Raw genomic sequence first — 21,489 nt, forward strand, 5'->3', positions numbered from 1 at the left:
TTTTACATCTCATAATGGCTCTAAAAAAGAAGACTTTCATTTAAGCTATGTCAAGAAAAAATCAGGTAGACACTACAGAAAGCTTTCCAAAAGTAAGCATAAGGAAATAAAGCAGTAAACTACCTGGGAAGGTTTTGGAGTCTCTGATGCTGAAAATTTGGCGGAGTACAGCCTATGCAAACTTAGATAGTTATAAAATAAACGAAGATGTGTGTGCTTGTATGTGAGATAAATATATTTGATTGATCCTTTGTGAATGATGGAGGTAAATTACCTTTGAGCTCCCTTTCTAGTCCTTTGATTGCATACACCATACAAAGTAAAAGGGAGAAGCAACTTCCTGAAGCTTGCTGTAATGTACTGACTGGTATGGATACGTGATTTTAACAAAGAATTTTAAAATAGCAGTGAAAGAAACTTCAGAATTTAGGAAAAGAAAATCAGCTCTACACAAATTGCAGTAATAAAGCCTATATTGTTCTTCTGCCTTTTTTAATTAAGTGCATCTTATAATTGGCATAATCAAAAATACGGAAGCAAAGTAGTATTTTTAAAAGCAAAACAGTTGTCACCAGAATATACAGAAGACATGACAAGAATTTTATTATTTGGAAACTACTCTGTATTGTTGTGTTTCAAGTTCTTGTTTGTTTCTCAAATGGATGAATTTCTAACTTTGTGCACAGGACTGAGAAGCCATCTGGATTAACTAACAAAGGGCAGTCCAGAGGACTTGGTTCCCTACAACAAACTGGTAATTGTGGTTTAGACATTTATTTTATTGTAATCAAGCTATCATTATAACGGTCTAAGGGAGAGTGTGTGGGGGGGGTTTATTTGCCTTACACATTTAAATACAGTCAGTACAATCATTCAGTTCAGGAGGTTCCTGGAGTCTGTGGAAGGTAACTTTCTGACACAGCTGGACAGTGAGGCAGCCAGGGGAGATCCCGAGCTGGACCTGCTGTTTACAAACAGGGAAGGACTGGTGGGTGATGTGGTTGGAGGATGTCTTGGGCATAGTGATCCTGAGATGTTATTGGAGAAGTAAGGAAGGGGGTCAGCAGAACCACTGCCTCGGACTTTCAGTGGGCTGACTTTGGCCTCTTTAGGAGCCGGGTTGACAGAGTCCCCTGGGAGACAGTCCTGAAGGGCCAAGGGGTCCAGGAAGGCTGGACATTCTTCAAGAAGGACATCTTAAAAGCGCAGGAGCAGGCTGTTCCCGTGTGATGAAAGATGAGCTGGCAGGGGAGAAGACCAGCCTGGTTGAACAGAGAGCTTTGGCAGGAACTCGGGGAAAAAAGGAGAGTTTACTAGCTTTGGAAGAAGGGGCAGACAGCTCTAGAGGACTACAGGGATGTCACGAGGTTATCCAGGGCAAGGTTTAGAGAGAGGCAAAAGCCCAGCCAGAACTCAGGCTGACCACTGCTGTAAAAGATACAAAAAAAAATGTTTTTATGGATACGTTAGAAACAAAAAGAGGGCCAAGGATAATCTGCATCCTTTATTTGATACAGTGGGGAACATTGCCATAAAGGATGAGGAAAAGGCTGAGGTACTCAATGCTTTCTTTGCCTCAGTCTTCAATCGCAAGACGAGCTTCCTTCTGGGTACTCAGCCCCCTGAGCTGGAAGACAGGGACGAGGAGCAGAATGCAGTCCCCACAGTCCAGGAGGCAACGGTCAGTGACCTGCTGCTCCACTTGGACACACACAGGTCTGTGGGGCTGGATGGGATCCACCCAAGGGAACTGAGGGAGCTGGTGGCCAAGCCACTGTCCATCATCCATCAACAGTCCTGGCAAGCTGGAGAGGTCCCAGAAGACTGGAGGTTAGCTGTGTGATGCCCTTCTACAAGAAGGGCAGGAAGGTGGATCTGGGGAGCTTACAGGCCTGTCAGCCTGACCTCGGTGCCAGGGAAGGTTATGGAGCAGATCATCCCCAGTGCCATCACGTGGCACGTGCAGGATAACCGGGGGATCAGGCCCAGCCAGGGTGCGTTTATGAAAGCCCAGTCCTGCTTGACAATCCCAATCTCCTTGTACAACAAGATGACCCATTTATTGGATGAGGGAAAGACTGTGGATGTTGTCTCTCTGGACTTTGGCACCGTCTCCTGCAGAAACTGGCTGCTCACGGCTTGGACGGGTGTGCTCTGCACTGGGTTACAAGCTGGCTGGGTGGCTGGGCCCAAGGAGTGGTGGTGGATGGAGTTACATCCAGCTGGTGGCCGGTCACAAGTGCTGTTCCCCAGGGCTCAGTGTTGGGGCCAGTCCTGTTTAATGTCTTTATTGATGATCTGGACAAGGGGATTGAGTGCACCCTCAGTAAGTTTACAGGTGACAACAATCTGGGGTGGAGTGTTGATGCTGGTTGATGGCCGGCTGAACGTGAGCCAGCGGTGTGCCCGGGTGGCCAGGAGGGCCAGCAGCACCCTGGCTTGTGTCAGACACAGTGTGGCCAGCAGGACCAGGGCAGTGACCGTCCCCCTGTACTGGGCACCGGTGAGGCCGCACCTGGAATCCTGTGTTCAGCTTTGGGCCCCTCACTGCAAGGGGGACTTGGAGGGGCTGGAGCGTCTCCAGAGACGGGCAGCGGGGCTGGGGAAGGGTCTGGAGCACAAGTCTGATGAGGAGCGGCTGAGGGGCTGGGGTGTTTAGCCTGGAGAGGAGCCAGCTCAGGGGGGACCTTATCGCTCTCTACAGCTGCCTGAAAGGAGGCTGTGGGCAGGTGGGGGTCGGTCACTTCTCCCAGGTAACAAGTGACAGGACAAGAGGGAATGGCCTCAGGTTGTGGCAGGGGAGGTTTAGATCAGATATGAGGAAAAATTTCTTCACCAAATGGGTGGTCAAGCATTGGATGAGGCTGCCCAGGGGGGTGGTGGAATCACCATCCCTGGAGGTGTTCAAAAAACATGTGATATGGACTTGGCAGTCCTGGGTTAGTGGTTGGACTTGATGATGTCAGAGGTCTTTTCACCCTAAATGATTCTGATTCTTGTTTCTCTTGATTGTGTAGGCCCTGACGCCTCAGGCTGTTCAGCATGAACAGTTATGGGCCAATTAATGTAAATAATGGGGCCGTGTAATAAGAAACAGAATCACAGAATGGCTGAAGTTGAGAAGGGACTTCTGGAGATTGCCCAAGGCCGTGTCCGGATAGCTTCTGAATATCTCCAGGATAGAGACTCCACAGCCTCCGTGGACAACCTGTGCCAGTGCTGGGTCACCCTTACAGTAACAAAGTGTCTCCTGATGTTCAGATAGCTCCTCCTGTGTTTCAGTTTGTGCCTATTGCCTCTGGCCCTGCTTTCCATCTGGGTGGCCACCAAGATATAGTGACGCGTGGGCTCGTTCATCCCCAGGTGCAGGACTTCGCACTTCCTTGCTCCAGATTTCCCCCTGGTCTCTGGGACCTGGGATTCCTGAAGACCATTCTTGCTAGTAAAGGCTGAGGCAAAAGTGGCATTCAGTTTCTCAGCCTTTTCCATGCCCTGTGTAACCAGATCCTCATCTCATTGAGCAATGGACCCACATTTTCCCTAAATTTTCTTTAGTTACCTGTGTATTTACAGAAGCATTTCTTGTTGTCTTTGACATCCCTTGCCAGATTCAATTCCAGTTGGGCTTTATCTTTCCTAACCTCACCTAAATCCCACTCAAACAAAGGATGCATTATGAAAACCTTAGTTTACTCTCTTATTTGCATGTGTCATAAACAAGGTAGCAGATACACCTTTTAGAATAGAAGGATGTGTTTCTAGTTTGAAAATCCAAAGCTCATATAATGTCACTTGTAATTAAATTGCAGATCAGTATCTGTCTTTTCATTATAATGAACAGAATTCAGAGTTCATTATTCATTCTGCACTTTTCATTGTTCAAAGTAACTACTACTTTGGGACGTTACATTAATGTCATATTAATAAAATGTCCAAAGGAAAGTTGTGTGGATTCTGTGGTGTTTGTAGTGGAATTTCTCCTACTTTCCACTGTATCTATTAGTTTCATTGGGTTTTACTGTGATTCTTTCTTGTTTTGCTTGACATACCGAAGGGGAATTTGCTAATGACTATTTGCCATCTGTGTCAGGAGTCTCCTGTGAAGGATACAGCATCTTGATAATGATGGTCTTTACTAGGAAAGAAGGGTGCTGAAAGCGCACAGTCTGTAGTGAGCAAATGGGGAAATGGAATATTTGGTTCTGCTCTCATCTGTGTCATAGGCTTTTTTCTCTTTTAGCATGTCTGCAGTATTAAAGGTCTTAGGCAGTTGTCTTTGGGAAAACAGGCCTGTTTTGGTAAGGAAAAGGATAGAAAAATTCTGTTCATTTATTTTGAAGGAACCATTAAAAAATGAAATACTTGTGGGATATAAAATTATTTGTATCTTTTAAAGAATAATTAATTTGGTTTCAATTTGTAGAATCACTTTTACTGTTATTTTAAAGCATGCCTAAAATTTACTTGTTTTACTTACCTTAGGAGCAGGAGAGTCATCTTCTGTATGTGAAATTCCAGTAACACAAACTGGTTCTACAACAAATACTTTGGCACAGATCCAGCCACCAGCACCAATGCCAAGGAAATCACAAATAGTAAGTAGACAATCTAGGTTTCTGTCAGACACGGTGTTGATATAATAGTGTATCCTGTTATGGAGAAAGTGTGAGAGTCATGAAAAATAAAAAACCCGTATCCTGTGTTAAATATGTGCATGACTGTGCTAATTATTTATGAAAACTGTGCTTTTCTTGCATTTGCTATATGATAGTATGCAATTTTAAATTTAAAAAAAAGCCACCAACAAAACCCAAAGAGAAAGCAAAGAAAAGATGGCTCTTTACTTGTTGTCCAAATGTGACCAACACAATGTACAGAATGTATGGTATAACTTGCTGAAGGTATGTAAGCTTCATAAGTTAGTTACTTGTAGGTGAGCTTGGTGAGTGAGTCACTTGTAGATCATACGTAGCTTCATTCTTAACCTTCAGTGAAGTAAGTAATAAGGGAGCTTTTGTGCTTACTTTTGTAATATAAGTTAGCAGAGTTGTTCGCATCAATAGATCAAATGGTTTCAGACAAGACTAGTAGGAGTCAAGCTCAGAACAAAATAAACTGGTTCTTTGTGCGGTTCATTCTCTTTGCATCTCTTTGTCTTTCATTCATTGGGTGACAGGAGAGAAATCTCTTAGTGAGTACACAGAAACCGCATCTGACTTGAGACATCCCCAGCTGGAAGGTGGCTGAAGGGGAAGGCTGCAAGTATTGTATGTTCTTCTTCTGCACCCTCCCCCAGCCTTACAGTGACTGTTAGAAGAGAGATGCTGGATTTAGATGGTCTCTTGATACAACTGTGTGGCCTTCTTTTATTTATAATCTAGGACCATGAATGGTAACACACATGTTAGTGTCAATACCTGTATTCTTACACTGGCGTAGGTAAAGGGATGCATTTCCATATGTCAGGTGAGCTGTACATTATGTGTAGTTCAGCTAGATCTTTGGTCCTTGCTCTCGTTTTATGTTGCTTTCTCGTGTGATAGACATAAAACATTCATACACGCTTGATCGTAACAGTATTTCTCTGCAGTAAGTAAATCACCATACTTTGTGAGAGTCCATACTTTCTGAGACGCTGTATGTGACTACGTCTGGGCTGTTTCATGCTTTACATTCTGTGCAGGAGTGTGGTTCAGTGGGTGAATAATAAACTGAGAGGTAGGAGATGTGCTGTTCGTGGCTCTGCGACTGTCATATTAATGAGCTGTAACGAGAAGACCTGCCTTCTTCAGTTCTCTGCCTCTCTTCCTTCATCCATTTTCCCATCTACTGAAATAATAGCTCTCCAGGACAGACTTCAGTGTATTTGTGTGCATAGCCTTGCTTGTTTATCTTGAGCATTTAGAACTACTATTAGCTGTTTCTCATATAATAATGCTGAAAAGCCACGGAGGCATCCGGAGTTCATCTTGCATTAGTTGGGAGTATAAAATCTTCTATTTTCTTGCCTCCCCCACTCTTGTTCAATCAAGTTACTGTCTTTCTTGCATCAAAACAACTTCCATGTTTTAGGCTACAAGAAAACAAAACGGTCTGAGTAGTGTAAAATGGAATATCTATCCCTTTTGCTTACGTGCACAGAGGGAACTGCCATATTTATTTTGTGAAGCTGTTGAACTCTTATCACAATTTCTGTTGTGTTTTCTGGGATTCAGGTGTGAGCATTGGCCACATACTCTGAACACATCCGTTGGTTCTGAAATGGCTGTTTACCTGGGTTTCTGTATAAATGAAAGTTGTATTAGTTTCTCTATCTTGTTCACTCCTTTTTAGTTTTATAGGACAAATTGCTTTAGTTATGATGAAATGAGCTATCCTGGCTAGTTTCTAGGGAACAGTCAGTATCTCCACTGTCTAATATTAATTGCACGTAATATGAAGAACAGATCTGACTCTTCAGGTGTCTCTAGGGCTTCAGTAGGGTGAATTTTGTGAGACTGAGAAAATCAGCTGGATGATTTTCTTCTGTCATAGGACAAAGAATTAAGGGAAACCTGGCTTAGGGAGTATGTGCTAGTTAAGGTGCTTTAGCTAAATCAATCTAGCTAAAGCATCTTAGCTGAGATTTAGTCAAGGGCCCCTCAGCTAAAGAGCTTTTAGCTAGATCAGTCTAGCTAAAGTACTTTGGCTAAATCGCTCCATTTAGCCTTATACTCCAGCTTTTTTGCTGAGTCCTTACCCTGCCAGAGGATCCAGAAGCCAGCCCAGGTTTAGGAAATGATTGCACAAGTGCTTTACTTCTGAAGAGTAAAGAAAAAAGAGGTCTAGTTGGACGTGCGCATGTAGCCAGCAGCTTATCTCCTATACAGTGCATTTGCCTAATAGTCTAATTTTCACATGGAAATTCCTGATGCATCTTTTTTTCTTCTATGTATATTTTAGATTTTTGGAACCATATTGTAGATACATGGGAAACTTTCCTGGAAGTTTTTAGTCTTCTGGGAATGGGATCTATTTTCATTTCCTTGCCTTCCAAAAGAACAAGAAATACCTGTAATTACTGTACTTTGAAGTTAGTGGTTATATCACTGTTGTACTGGTGTGAAGCTTTTCCTTTTTGACCTAAAAGGTGGCTGTGGTTCAAACTGTAACTTGACTGAGATGGAGCATCTGGCAAAATTGCCTTGATGCCGTGCAAGGCTGCCAGCTCACAAGGGTGTGCCCAACAGCTGGAGCCTAAAGTTATGCCTGGTCTGGGCAGGGCCAGTTTTTTATATTGAAATGCAAATGGATAGTTACAGAGGAGCATAACATCATGCTACCTCTTCTCCTTCCCCATACACATCCTCCTTTTTCTGCATGGCGCTCAGCTCTAACAAAATGGCACGTTAAGAAGCTGTTGGGTAGTACTGTCCTCAGCAGAGCATTTTGCTGGTAGGAAGAAGCAGACTTGTGAGTGGACTCTCTTCTCTCCTTACAAGCTTCCTGCTCCATGGCTGACCTGACTAGAGGCTGGGACTGGTGCCTGGGAGTCTCCAGGATGGTGATGAGACCTTCTTTTCCTTATCCCATCTGGAGCCTCTGTCCCATACACCCATTGCATTAACAGTTGTTTCTGGATCTAAATGGCACTTACAGCTCTGCTCTCACATCTTAGGGTAGAAAGGAGAGATTTTTGCTGGCTGTGGCTGGGGCAACGAGGGGAAAAGGGTGGACTCATGGTAGGAACTTATGCCCTGCCTCCAGGTCCTGTGCCTCTTCACTCCTTGCATGGAAAGACTAGGTAGGTAGCATTATTGTCAGTCAGCAATAGAGAATGAGGAGGCTGAAAACAAAAGTAGCAGAAGGCTTGGGTTGCACCGAGAGGGGTATGAGATTAGGACAGTGGATACTGTGATAGCAGAGCAAAACAATTTCAGCATCACTTCAAACAGAACCCAACTAGGATTGGAGTCCCACTGCAATATTGGAGTATTGCAACTTCTTATTAAACTTACGTATTAGAAGAGTTGCCAAACCACACTCCTGTAGCTTGCAGTCCTCAAAGCACTACAGAGAGGCAGAGGATGTTTCGGAGGGTTTGTACACTGCTGAAATGGGTTTAGCAAATTAAGAAGGGGCATACTGGCAGGTGGCTCAAGCCTCTTTCTGATAATGCTGGTGCTGTTACACTTGCTGTGTAGCACTTGAACTTGATCAGCCTGCCTCCTGCATGAAATCATTCTCACTGCTGTGATACACAGCTCTGAGGACAGGTTTGGATGAGTCATAGTGGAAGATTGCTAAGGGGAACCTGGCCCCTGTTGGAGGTGCCGTTGGTTCCAAAAGGCTTTGGGTGCTGCCAAATTCAGCCTGAAGCATGAGCACCCAGCGTAAAAGATACAGCTGAACTCTAACCTATGAAAAGTAGCAGTTTGAAGCAGTTCTGAAGCTTCCTATAGACCAGCTCTAAGTCTCTTCTGTCTCTTCTCTGCTATATTGCTTTTTACATTTACATATTTTTATATTTCAGTCAAAAACTAAACCCAAGAGAGTAAAAGCAATTTACAACTGTGTAGCAGATAACCCAGATGAGCTTACGTTTTCGGAGGGAGATATTATCGTGGTTGATGGTGAAGAAGATCAGGAGTGGTGGGTGAGTGTTTTGCATTTTCTATCAACACACTTGGAAAGAAATGAAATCTAGAGGTTGACACTGACTTCAGAAGGTCCCCTGCTGTTTTTCCAAATAACAAGAAAAGTTTCATCTCATGGGAACCTGATTCCAGACATTTCATTTGCTCAAAAAAAATCAAACCAGACAAATTTTCAGCTTTTCTCATTCAGAAAAAACCAAACCTGATTAGTGAGGTTCACAATACACAGGGGACATGGTCTGTGTGATTCAGGAAATTCTTGGGGTGAGGTGTCAGTGAATTAAGAATCTGCTACTGTTCCAGATGCTGGGTGGTGGGCCTCAGAAGACAGCTTTGTATTGTCCTAACTCATCAGCTGACTGAGAGGGAGAAATGGTCTATTTGAGCTGGGAAACCATCTCAACTATTTACATCCCAGGTTCTCACCAGCTACAAAGTCTTGGGAAATTGTTACACATGAAAATACTTGCATTACTCTGTTAGCTAACAAAGAATAGAACTTCAAATTGCATCTAAGTTGACAATAATGCTGCAGAAACACAAATAGATGCATGTAAAACCCAAAACTGTTGAAGCTTCATCTATCCTTTTACCTTTCGGTGATTGGTAAGTGGGGGAAAAAAGCAACTTAACAGAGGCAGAACATGGGCTGTGAGGCATTACAGAATGCACTGAAATGGTGCAGCAGTATACTGCATTAAGAGGTGTTACTTTCAAAGAACTGGATAAAACATTTGAATTTAGAAAAAAAAAAAGACACGTCTATAGCTGAAAAATGAGTGCACCCAGTAGGACTGAATTTTCCTCTTCACAAAAGAAAAACACCACTACTGCAAAAAATATGTAGGGAGAGGCTTGCATGTTATAGGCAGGAAGGTGACTGGTATTCATTTTGGTGTGACTGAAATAGCGTTTTGAAATTAACTTGAAAAATATCTGGACTCTTTCAGATTGGTCATATTGATGGAGATCCCAGTCGGAAAGGAGCTTTCCCTGTATCATTTGTGCACTTTATTGTTGACTAAATTGCTACTGATAAGTGGAGACATTTCTCATTTCCAGCGGTCACAGAAATATGTTTTGCTCTATTTCATTTCATCTACCTATCTGCAGATGCCTTGCCAGAGCACTGCCCAAGTCCTAGGTACTGTAGCTTACTTTTTTATTGCCATCATTCTGATTTTGGGACTTCTAAAACTTTTTCTATGTGAAAACTTCTTGTGAGCAGTTTACACTTTAAAGAAAACAATTCTTCCTGTATTTTTCAAGGTGAACTGAAAAGCTTTAACAATCAAAATCCATCTAAGTGTGTGAACATCACAACATTATGACTGTTCTTTTCAATCAATTCACTGTAATTTTACTCTCCCTTCTGTAACATGACAGTACCACAGTTCAGTGTTGCTTCCCCAGTCAAAGAAATCGTGTGCATCTAACAGGGCAGTGAGTTTATCCAACACTCAGTGCCATTTGAAGTGTTGGAACCAAAACACGCGAGCTGCTGCATAGTTCTAAAAGGACTTCAGCATCTTGCCACACTGGCTGTCATCCAGGATGTCAACAATTGTAGAAGAAACTTTTAATCGGGTGTCTTTGGCCAGGTAAAAGCAAAAAAGTATTTCAGTTTACCACAAGAGAAACTTCTTTCTTTCAGAACGGATGTAGATATTTGCGTAAAGTTATCTGAAATCTGTGTTAGTCGTTGAACTTCCTAGTTCTAATTTTGTGAGCTTGAGACTGTTTCATTTTTCTATGCTGCACGTGTGTAGAACCTGTTTTTTGAATGTTCTTTATGTACGTTACATCCATTTCGGTCATTTAATGTGACTACTGCTGGCTAACTAAACTATGGCAATATTAACGAGTTACTACATTAACTCAAGGATATGAAAACTGCACTTCCTGAAATGTACTCAACTATGATGATGGATTGCAGAGCATTTCTTACACTTGTCTCATTATAGTGATTAGACTTTGTTTTTAAATTCTTGAATTTTCTTAAATCATCCAGCAATGTGTTCACAGAGAGAACATATTTGGTGGAACACTTAAGATAATTATCCTTGGTCAATAGGGTATCAGACACCTCACAAGTACGCTACGTTATGTTCCGTTTTATAAAGTTTGTGTGCCACTACCTTGCAAACAATGATAGTTTGCTCGCTCACTCTGTATTTATATAATATACCCACATATATGGTAGCTACACTGTTAAATTTGTTTTAATAATTTGTGGAAAAAAAAAAAAAAAAAGGCTAGGCCATGGATAGTTCATAGTTGGTTGATGGAATACAAAACACCAACACCAAAATGATGTCATTTTGATGTTTGTATATTGTGAAATTGTACCAGGTTTTGCTTATGCTACAGGAAAACAACTGATGGCATAGAATAAAAAAAACTGATGTCTAGGTCACATTGGCTTTGATCACATTTTGTGAATATTGTATCTCTAGATTTATCAAGAGAACTTTGAATTTCTGACAAATGGTGTTTAAATTGGCCATTTCATACTGAACGGAATGGAAAATGGGCCAGCACCATATATGCTTATGTGGAGAAAAAATCCCGTTGCGTTAGTGCTGGAAGAGCAACACTGATCTTACCTTGTATTGCCTTTCCTACATGGTACAGTTGGTTGACAGCCTCTCGAAAGTGTGGGTACAGCCAAGTCCATGCATAACTTTGATTTCCTAGATGCTGTTGCTGCAGTAATAAATGGGGAACAAACTGGAATGTTTCAAGATATTTTTGTTGCAAGTTGAAGCAAATTAGTCTGTATTTTCAAAGTTCCCGGTAAAACCATAGAGTAATAGTTTAGCACTACAGTTTTATTCACTTACTGATATGTTCAGTTTGCAACACTATTTTGTATGTTTCTATCCCTGATAGAGTCTAGAGAGTAAATGGGCATATTATTTTGCACAGATCTCCTAATGTACAGTATTTTTAACACAGAATCTTATAGTGTATGTAACAACTCGTAAAGTTAAACGATGCAAATTTTCCTTGAGTTCTGCTAGAAGAGGAATACACTTTAAAGTATCACAGCCTTCTTCCCTGGTCACTTAGAAACCAGGAAACTTGTAGAACACAACATAACGGCACTAACAGTGCATACAGCTACAATCTTGAGGACCAATAAAGAGCAGCTAAACAAAATTTACCCCTCGATTTTTCCATGTTTCTCAAAGTTTGCTCCTCTGGCAGAGGGAAAAAGAAATTCTAGAGCCTGTAGATATCTATTTATAATATAAAATTAAGAATTTTAAGTCCAAAATTTTGGCATATTTCATACAACTTTTCAAATCTGATTAAAATAATGATTCAAAAAAACCCTGTTAATAGACAGACTATTAGGTTGCTGTGTTAACTGTTTAAAAAGGAGCAAGTGACACTTAAAATGCAGCTTAGAATGCTATGAGATGTATAATATTCAATTCAGTTGTTTTTATTTTCTTTAGTTGCAGAGCAACTGTACATATTGTATAACCTAAAATCAACTCTTATTTTCAATGTCCTGGATGCAGTGATTTATAATTAGAGCATGATTAATAAATTTTACTCTTGTTAACCAGTCAAATGTCTGGAAAAATAAAACTACTTTTAAAATCACTTTGGCTACGTCTCTTCTGTTACTCTGCATTGCTTAGGCAATATTGTTCCTTTTGACATATAAAGGAGAAATACAAACAAGTACATTTTTTTGCTCAAGTGCTACGTCTTCTGGATTTTTAGTTGAACATAGAAACTGTGTAGACAGCACACCTAAGATGAAATTAGAGGTGTAAATAACCAAACAGCTACCTATTATCGCTTTGCTCTCGTTTTGTTCTAGTATCTAGGCTAAGCAGAAGTGAAGCTTATATTAACAAATTCTTTTTCAGACAAAGAGATAGAAGCAAGTGTCAGTTTTATTTTACATTTCTACAATATTGACATTAATATACAAAACACAATTTAGGAAAAAAATAATGTTAAATATAAAATTTTCTATTATCCTGGAAACCGAAGATGGTATAATTCCTTCAAGTCACGTTTGGGGCATGACAAAGTACCATGTGCAGTGGTGCATGGCTCTTGTTTGCACAGCAAATCTCTTCTAGGTTTGTGTATAGCTACAGCCGGTCTGCGGTATCACAGAGGAGCCCTGTTTTGTCCCTATGCAGAGGCCTCTTGTACTGCACTGTCACGTGCTGCTGAGGAAAATCAGGACTTCTCTGACATTAAAACTGAATCAAAGGCTGTAGATAACACTTTGCAAATAGCTTGTGCTTGTTCCTAAAAAAAAAAAACAAAAAAACACACCCAAACACACATATTAACACTTTCTGAAGAACCTCTAAATGTCTCAAAACTCATTTAAAGCGCAATGTGGCCTTTATCATTCTTTAGGCAGACATGCAAAGTGGAGTAGCACAATGACATCTAATTTGATTTCTGTGGTCTGCGATGACATGTGGGAAGCTGTTTTAAATGAGCTCTTTTGAAACAAGTCAGAGTTGTTAGCTTTCATCATAGCATGATACCAGCATTCAGAAAGTCAGTTCATGTGTTCCCCCAGTGCTGCTAAGGGTGTGTGTCTTAAAAGTATCCTGACAATGAATTCTCCTACTCTTAAGAAAGGATCGCTTCCCTTCCTTATAACTATGAATGCATGCTCTGTTACCAGAATTGTTAACTTGATCTGTTCCTGCCCTGTCCGATCTTAAAAGGTTTTTGTCTTTGAAAATACAGAGGGTTGTCCTTAGCAGCTACATCAGCACTCTTGAAATCGCAAAGAGCTTTCTCTGGCGTGTACATTCATTAGCAATTTTAGGGAATGGAAATATTTTTCCTCAAAGCTGATCAAATGCAGTCAGCAGGGTTTTTCTCCCCAGGTTTATGCTCTCTTCCGATTGAGCAATTCCCCTTCTGCCAAAAAGCCTTCACAAGGGCCTTGGGTTTTAGAATCTCCCTTTACAATCAAAATACTGATACCTAAATTAAATACTTTAAACATAAACTCTTACCAAACTATTGCACTGATATACCCAGAGGCTGCATTCTTCAGAGGCTGCATCTGTTGTCTTCAAAGCCAGTAAACTTTTTCCTGCTCCCAGACCATCATCATAGCAGACCATCCGTACAATTAAATAGAGAGCATGCCTATGTAACACATCCTGAAACCATGTGGCAAATAAAAGTTACTCTGGAACACTGCAACAGCTATTTCAGTTTTCCACCTGATTTAATTCTGTCTCCTACAAAAGAATACTTCTTTACCGAGAAGAGTATTCCTTGGCAAAATTACAATTTTTTTAAATGAGAGTGTAGTCAACATTTTAAAAAAATAAGTGTTGGTCTAACACAGTTTTAGCTTTAATTTTTGCTTCTGTTTTAGAATTGCATTCATATATGGACTCTATTCCTGGCCATACTGCAGAAGCACACATCGGGTTCCAACCTGTCCTCACTCGCCCTCTGTGAGTAGGACCGGTGGTACACTGTACCTCTGGCACAGAGGTAACTTAAAACAACTTTCTGCTTTTACAGTATTTTTCTAGACAATCCCCTGCCTTTGTTCCAGGAAGCGTATGCATGAGAAACTGTTCCCCTGTTCCCAGAAGAGGGCATGGACAAGGTTAGTTGCTTTGGGGGTGGGTAGCCATGCGGATATAGCCAGGCCACTTCTGGCCACAGCATGGATCCTGACTCTGGCAGAGATCTAGTCCAGGAGACTTCTCCACACTGCAGTTGCAGGGTTTCAGCACAGTCCCAACAGTTCTGATCTTGGCCATTCCACAAAGGTTGGTTGATGTCATCCAGTGCAAGGTCTGCAGACCTACCCTACACAAAGCCTTTCTTCTCAAGCCATCCTACCCAGCCAATAAGGCTCATCTGGTTTACTCCAGTCATACCACCTCTAGGGTCTTACGGCTTCCATACAGCTCGTTTTCCATGTTCACGGCATCAAACACCTTGTCCCTGCCAGCAGCTGAAGGGTCTAAAGAAATGCCCATTTCGATATAGAAGCTGTAAAAATGGACAGTGAGATTGATCCCTACTATGAAACCATGAAGGGAGAAGCCTCTGTCAGAGCTCCTGAGATCACCTTGCCAAAGAACATCTCCATCACTCGTGAATGAAATGAATGAAAACATTCACTCGACAATCACAATATTCATACCGTCACCATCGTACCATACTGAAGGCAGCTGGAGCTGACACGGAACTTAGTGGATCAACTCTCCAGTCTCTGTATGAAAGATGCCATGATTTTGCTCCAAACTGCTTGTAATTTTTTAGTTACTTGCTTGGAACTTGCTACAGTGCTAATGTGCATGTGGATTACCACTAAAAGAGGGAGGATAGAATTCTGTTAAGTACGCAGTCACTCTGTACAAATTCATTTCCTTCCCTCCTTCCAGTATTTGGCTCTGAGGGGATTTCACATCTGAGAGAGAAATGAGGTGACAGGTGGACAAACTGTGCCATAAGTGTATGTACAGACATATAACGTACAAGCACACACAAATGGAATGTGAAGGCGGGCAAAGACTCTGTGACTTATGTAAATACTTCACCTTTGGTTTCTAACGGTTGCATCCACCGACAATGGAAATGTACCAGTGAATTATATATCTGTACATATTTAGGTCACTAATGAAATAATTTCTCAAACACGGGCTGAAATCCATGAGGAAAACATTTGTATCCTGCAATCCGTTCTCTTTTTGGCATCTGAAATAAATAGCTGCCTATTCACCTGCAAAAACATCTACAAATCACAGAATTGGCCTTTCCCCCAAAGTCATAAAAGACTGAATTCTCTGTATGAACGCAGAGAAAACCTTCCCATCTTGGAGCTCTATGAAAAGTTACGTGGACTAACACACTAAAGGACAAACTAAATGTCCGCCATGACAAAAGATGCAAAAAGCCAGAATTTGGGAAGTAGAATGCAGTGCAATAAAATGCCAGTGCAAGCTAGCTTAATCACAGAAGGCTTTATCAGCTTGTGCATGCTTTCAGCTTAAAGACGGAAGAATGATGGATAAAAGTCTTAAAAATACCTATTTGATCTTTATCAAAGTACAAAGGAATTCAAATAACAGTGTAACCTATGTTCTTAATGAGAATTAACAATTTAGGAAGACAGCAAAAACAGAACCCGAAAGAATTCAAAGTTCGAGTAACAACTACTACACTTCCTCCCAGGCACTGGAAACAAGCGTGGTGTTTTCTGAGGGGACCAAAGGAAACTTTTTGGTTCTCTTCAGAGTATTCAGCTATTGAGCAATGCTATTCACCGTCCTCATACTCGAGGCTTGTACTAACAGGCATTCCTGGGTTGTTGATGGGTCATGACATCATCAAGGCCAAGTATTTATGGTATTTGGGGCCCTGAGGGCCACCAGAAAGAAACCACACGGCTGCAATACAAAGCTACACAAAGGCAACTAGAGGGCCCTGGGGAAGAGACCGGATTATTTATTTTTAGCAAAAAAAGCTACTTGGAAGTGCACTAAAGGAAAATAAACTACTTGTAAGAAACGATGCAAACGAAAAATAGGCTTGGTCAATAAAGCGGCATCATGAGGCTTTAATGCTGCAGCAAACTCACACTCTTGGATTAGGGGTGCAAGGCTGGAACTTTAAAGAGGAATATAACTCAAGTATTACTGAAAAAAAGCCCCATGCTTTGTTTTCTCCTCTCCACAACTGCACAGGAACTGCATTACTAACTCAGGCTGAGGAGCGGTCTTGGCCACCAGAGTCATGCTGCTCTTCCACATGAGAGGATGGCAGGACAACTACAGAGAGAGAAAGGTGCGCCCAAAGAGCAGAAGGGCTTGCTTGCCTTCTGTCTGGTGCTCTATCTCAAAAGGGATGGATTTTTGTCCTAAGCCAAATCAATCCAACTAGGAAATACAGAGCCCTGAGGAGATAACAACATTAAGCAGTGCTGCTGTGAGAGCTTTTTTTGTCTGTTTCTTTGACTTTTGCTTAAAGCCTGAAGTGACATTTTGGTCAAACAGTTCATCTGTCAGTGAAAAAAATAAAAGCAACTTTCCAACTCTCACCAAAAAGACAGTTTGTTGTGAGTCACTTACATACTGATCAGATGTTGAAACTTTAATGCCGTATTTGGAAACTCCCATAATAAACTCCTCTTCACCTGGAACAAAAGGTAACTTTCCATCTTGCTTTGGAGGGAAACAAACAAAAGCCTTTAGTGCAGACAGAAGAACGTGAACAATGAAGATACATAATAGAAAATGTGTTTATGCCTACAGAATCAGCAACATCACTGACCCGGCTCGTATCTTGCTGCGTGGAGTCTGCCTGCCACACTTGCACTCCTCCCATCTCTTAACATTATGTGAAAAATGTTTAGGGGAAGTTTACACTTGACATGAGGAAGCATTTCTTTACCAAGAGGGTGGTCAATCACTGGCACAGGCTTCCTGGAGAGGTGGTCGATGCCCCAAGCTTGTCACTTTTTAAGGGTCATTTAGACAATGGCCTTAACAACATGCGCTTAACTTTTGATCAGCCCTGAGGTGGTCAGGCAGTTGGACTAGGTGATCGTTGTGGGTCCCTTCCAACTGAAATACTCTGTTGTGTTCTAAATATTACATGATTCCAGAAAGGAACTGATCATCTCAGGGGGAGTTTGGCCCTGTGGACAAATCAGATGGGCTGAGAAATAACGTGTGCCCTGGCATGCTGCGCTGACCCTGGGTGATCTATGTTCCACACTGGCAGCAATTTTGTTATGTAAAAAGAGTTTTAGTGTATATTCAGGTACTTGAAATGTCAAGTTGCTGTAAGATAAACAGACATTCTGTGCTTTTGAAGATACAGACAATCACCTACATAATGAGAACAACCAGTTACGGCTTTCAGCACAAAAGTAAGTACAGGTAACCACACTTTGGCAAGGACGACCCAAATATTACTCAAGTTTTTTGGTCATGGGTTCATAAGTGATTGTAAGCAGAAATTTGACATTTTCCTCTATGGGAAAACTTCTACAGTACTGAGGAAATCTGGAGGAGGTATTATTTCCTGGATAGTAATTCTAACAGCACTGAAGACAATACAACAACTTTCAAGACAATATAACAACTTTCAAGTGGGCTACTTATACAGTAATGACTCACGAGAAGTGCCTTCGCCCTGAGCCTGCTTCTTCAAAACTGCTTTTTGGGTGCACCTTCTCCAGTTACTCAGTAGGATGGAATTGTGTGACAGCTTTTGAGATTCATAACAATGTTTTTTAAAGTAAGCTACTTCATTCTAGTAAGTCTAAAATTTACATAAAAAGATGTCAGATCACATGATAATACGAAAGAAATACGCCTAAAAGCTTAGTGTTCTGATGTTGTTGGTATTGTCTTTTGTAACCCACTTACCTGTGCAACATCTATGTAATTTATCAAGTCCAATGGCCCTTCAAGACTTTTGCTCTCATTATGTTTCAATTTTTCAATGGCACCAACATATTTAACTCTGAATTCTGCACACGTATCAGAATTACTATTGCTTTGTCCTGCAACAAAATAAAACAAAGCAATTCTGAAGAATTCCAGAACAGTAACACTATTCTAATTGGTGCCAATGGAACTAACATTAAATTGCGTAATTTTTGCTGACTTTCATCAAACACTAAACTTTACCACAGTATATTAAATCATCTCCTTAATGAACTGTCCTGGGTCGATTCACAACAGTCCTTGGAAAAGGCAACAGTTTCATATGAATCTGTGATACAGTGTTGTTTATACTAATTCACATTTTTAGTTGACAACCTTGAATCAGCTGGTTCTCCTTTTCTATATAGATTTGTTTTAAATGAACTATTTGGTCCAACAGTGACACACTGTGATCTAGTGAGCAAGAACAGGTGAAATCAAATCTTATTTCCATTATTTCAGGGCAAATGTAAAAGCAAGAAACATAGCTTCCAAAAAGTTACACCAGATTTATGCCGTGACTGGTACTGCAACTAAGTTTTTCTTACTCAGACACTTTACTTTGAAAACAGTGACATAATCCTAGATGAATCATTATTAATGTTTTAGAAGCCTAGAGCTATGCATACATTAGTCAACAGGCTACCTACAGAGTCACTCACAATTATTAAAAATACATATTTTAACCCTTTCCATTCTCTGCTTTTTCATATGAACACACATAAAGTTAATCCTGCTCCACAAGTATCTGCTCAAACTGCGATTACATACCTGAACTTTTCGTGGAGTCTGTATCTAGACTAGCCACAGTACTAGACCTGGAAAGTCCCCCAAGACTGGAATCTACAGACTACAAAAAATAAATAAAAAATTAAAAATCGGGATCATCAGAAAGTTACTGAGAACATATTAAAAACTCACTTTTAGATACCCTGCCTCAACTCTTTTTTAAAAAAAAATAAATTAGTGTTTACGTTCTAATTACTTCAGCAGCACTGCAAAATGAGGAGAAAAAAAACAACAACACCTATTTCTTTCCTGAAGTTATCTTTCTGCCTCAGTGTAGATTAGATTGATACAAAAACAGCAGGAACCCTTGAGAAGTCCACAAATATTCTGAAAGAAGGAGGAAATAAAAGAAAAAGAGAAAATGAACCTTAAGGTTATGTCCAGACTTTTCTGGTACTGCATCTTAACTTGAAGAAATTGACAACTACATGCTTGTCACCAATGCTTGGAATAGCATAGCAGTGCAAGGGAAGTGAAACGGCACCTTGGAAAATCCAGAATATTCAAATGATCATTCCAAAACCTATCAGACAAAATGGACACATTATTCAAAATGAAGAATACTTTTTAGAGATCCTGAGTAACCAACTAGTATTGAAGAATAAACTAATTCTTGGTACCTAGCACCAGGCATCTTCTTAACGACAGTATTTAGCACTACAGAACAAACGTACTACTTTTTCCTCCAAACCTCACTCACTATGTGCTGCCATAAACTCTTGTGGGCTTCACTGTGGAAGCAATCGAGCAGTCATCTCAGAATGCAAGGGCTTTACAACGAGTAGGGGGGGTTTAACTCTCATAAGACAATCTGAGGAACAGCAGAAGTAGAAAGTTGTCCTTGTGGAACATGGCATTTTATATCCTATATAGGAAACATACCCTACCATCAGTGCAAGCGAACCACTGAACTGTCAGCTTGGTACAAACAAAAGTGCTTCCATAAACAGAGTATATACTAAATTCAGCTTACCTTGCTTTTAGTACTGATTTCACTGCTTTGTGAGCTGCTGCTGCTGTGTCGTTTTTTTCCTTTTCTAAACATTTTTTCATAATTGGATCAAGGAAGATCTTCTAGGTAGGAAAAATAAAAATTAATGCTTGTCATACCATCAAGGGAAGGAGTTCCTGGCAAACAACAGAGTAACTGTGGACAAAACCTGGAAATTTATAAAGGATTTGAGAACCGAAGTAGCAATGTTCCTCTGGTGCGCTCTGTGTGTGACTGTGGCAAGTCCCTCAACCTCTCTGCTAAAACTTCCCTGTCCTCTGATTAATCAAAAAAATGCTGCTACCGACTTTACAGACTATTGCAAAGGTCAGTTTCTATTGATGCAGATTCAGAAACGAGACAAAACTTAAAATGTATAGTATCACTTGAAAGCATTAATGATTTTTAAGTGCCCTGCAAAATGCATCCAATGCAATCCCTGCTCCAAAGATTATGCTCCCATTAAAAAAAACCTACTTCTGAAAAACTACTGACTGTAATACTTCTCTGAGCAGCCATTACTACTTAACATGTTCCTGAAAACTCCAAGCAAGAAGGATGTTATATTTAGTGCCTTAGAACTGATTTACTGGGAGTTCCGAGTGTATTCCAGAAGTATTTTTCCTGTATCTGCTCTACTGCTTTCAGTTGCTTAACATTTGGCTGGCCCGTGTCAAAAAGCAGGAGCACAAAACCCCTATTTCCCAGCTTCACAGAAGAATATTTTAATTACAGGGCTTCAGACATGCTAAGCAGGTGGACGGAAGAGGACAGAGGAGGCAGACAGCCTACTGAAGACAGCCGACACTGCAGAAAAGAATGGAAGATGCATAAGGAGGAGCTTAGATCTGCGATGAAGTGCTGGATTACAGTCCCCAGGCTGCTGCTGCGTTTGTCATTAAGCGAACACTTGGTCTCTGGCAGACCAAAAGCCACCCTTCGCGACAAGCTGTGCTGCCAGGGAGTCGTGGCACCCAGCACCCCACTGAGCTCCTTCCAGCCACCAGCGCGGATCCAGCAGCCCCCCCCTTCGCTGATTCTGCCTGCCGTCTCTGAGGAAGGCACAACTCAGCAGATAGTAATTCACGAGCTTTCCCAACGCGGTAGATGGTTAGGGAGCTCCTGCAGCTCCATAGCGCGTTCCCTGCGGTGCGCCCCTCCCCCCGCGGCCGCGGGAAGCGCCGGGTCCTGCCCGAGGCCGGGTGCTGCGGCGGGACGGGCGCGGAGAAGCCAGGAAGGGCGGCCCCGCGCGTGGCTTTCCCTCCCGTTCCTCCCTCCAGCCCCAGACGATAACCTGATCGACGGCAACGACGGCAACGCCGCTTCCCACGGAGAGGCGAGAGGCGGGGCCCCGGCGGGAACGCGGCTCCGCCAGGGCGGGCAGCGCCCAGCGCCGGTTTGGCCGCCGCAGCCGCGGGCCGAGCGCTCCTCTGCGGCACCCCCCCGCCTCCCGGGGACGCTCCGCCTCGGCTCCTTCCACCCGGCGCCGCTGCCGCGGCCTCCCCCGCCTCCCCGGCAGCCCGCACCCGCTGCGCGCCCCCAGCCGACCGGCCCCTCACCTCAGCCCGCCGCGCGCCCACCCTTCCGCTTCCGGGTCGCGGCGCAGGCGCGG

The 21,489-nt window shown here is 41.9% G+C and overlaps 2 protein-coding genes across 14 annotated transcripts in view; one reads left to right on the forward strand and one right to left on the reverse strand.

Annotated features, from left to right (window-relative positions):
- Positions 1–12,251, forward strand: part of ASAP2 (ArfGAP with SH3 domain, ankyrin repeat and PH domain 2) — a 96,378-nt gene extending 84,127 nt beyond the window's left edge. The window contains exons 25-28 of one of the 3 annotated variants that reach the window (XM_055714173.1): positions 687–754; positions 4,483–4,595; positions 8,513–8,635; positions 9,587–12,251. In XM_055714173.1, coding sequence (XP_055570148.1) covers positions 687–754; positions 4,483–4,595; positions 8,513–8,635; positions 9,587–9,661 — 379 coding nt within the window. In that variant the 3' untranslated portion in view covers positions 9,662–12,251. Of the gene's footprint in view, positions 1–686; positions 755–1,517; positions 2,568–4,482; positions 4,596–8,512; positions 8,636–9,586 lie in introns of those variants that run through there. The other 2 variants (XM_055714174.1, XM_055714172.1) reach the window with 2 other exon arrangements.
- Positions 12,252–12,532: 281 nt separating this feature from the next.
- Positions 12,533–21,484, reverse strand: ITGB1BP1 (integrin subunit beta 1 binding protein 1). Of its 11 annotated transcripts, none has more exons than XM_055714180.1 (7): positions 21,437–21,484; positions 19,860–19,960; positions 18,869–18,947; positions 18,038–18,174; positions 16,733–16,825; positions 13,649–13,798; positions 12,533–12,917 (listed from the first exon to the last, which is right to left on the reverse strand). In XM_055714180.1, the coding sequence occupies exons 2-7, from the start codon at positions 19,929–19,931 to the stop codon at positions 12,846–12,848; spliced, it is 603 nt and encodes a 200-aa protein (XP_055570155.1). In that variant the 5' UTR covers positions 19,932–19,960; positions 21,437–21,484; the 3' UTR covers positions 12,533–12,845. The 11 variants fall into 11 exon arrangements, with proteins under 11 accessions (XP_055570155.1, XP_055570157.1, XP_055570156.1 ...); XM_055714182.1 differs by having other exon boundaries at positions 19,860–19,957; positions 21,437–21,455; XM_055714181.1 differs by lacking the exon at positions 21,437–21,484 and adding an exon at positions 21,172–21,402 and having other exon boundaries at positions 19,860–19,957.
- Between the last annotated feature and the right edge of the window lie 5 nt (positions 21,485–21,489).

Source organism: Falco cherrug, chromosome 6 (assembly GCF_023634085.1).
Source record: "Falco cherrug isolate bFalChe1 chromosome 6, bFalChe1.pri, whole genome shotgun sequence".
Lineage (NCBI taxonomy): Eukaryota > Metazoa > Chordata > Aves > Falconiformes > Falconidae > Falco > Falco cherrug.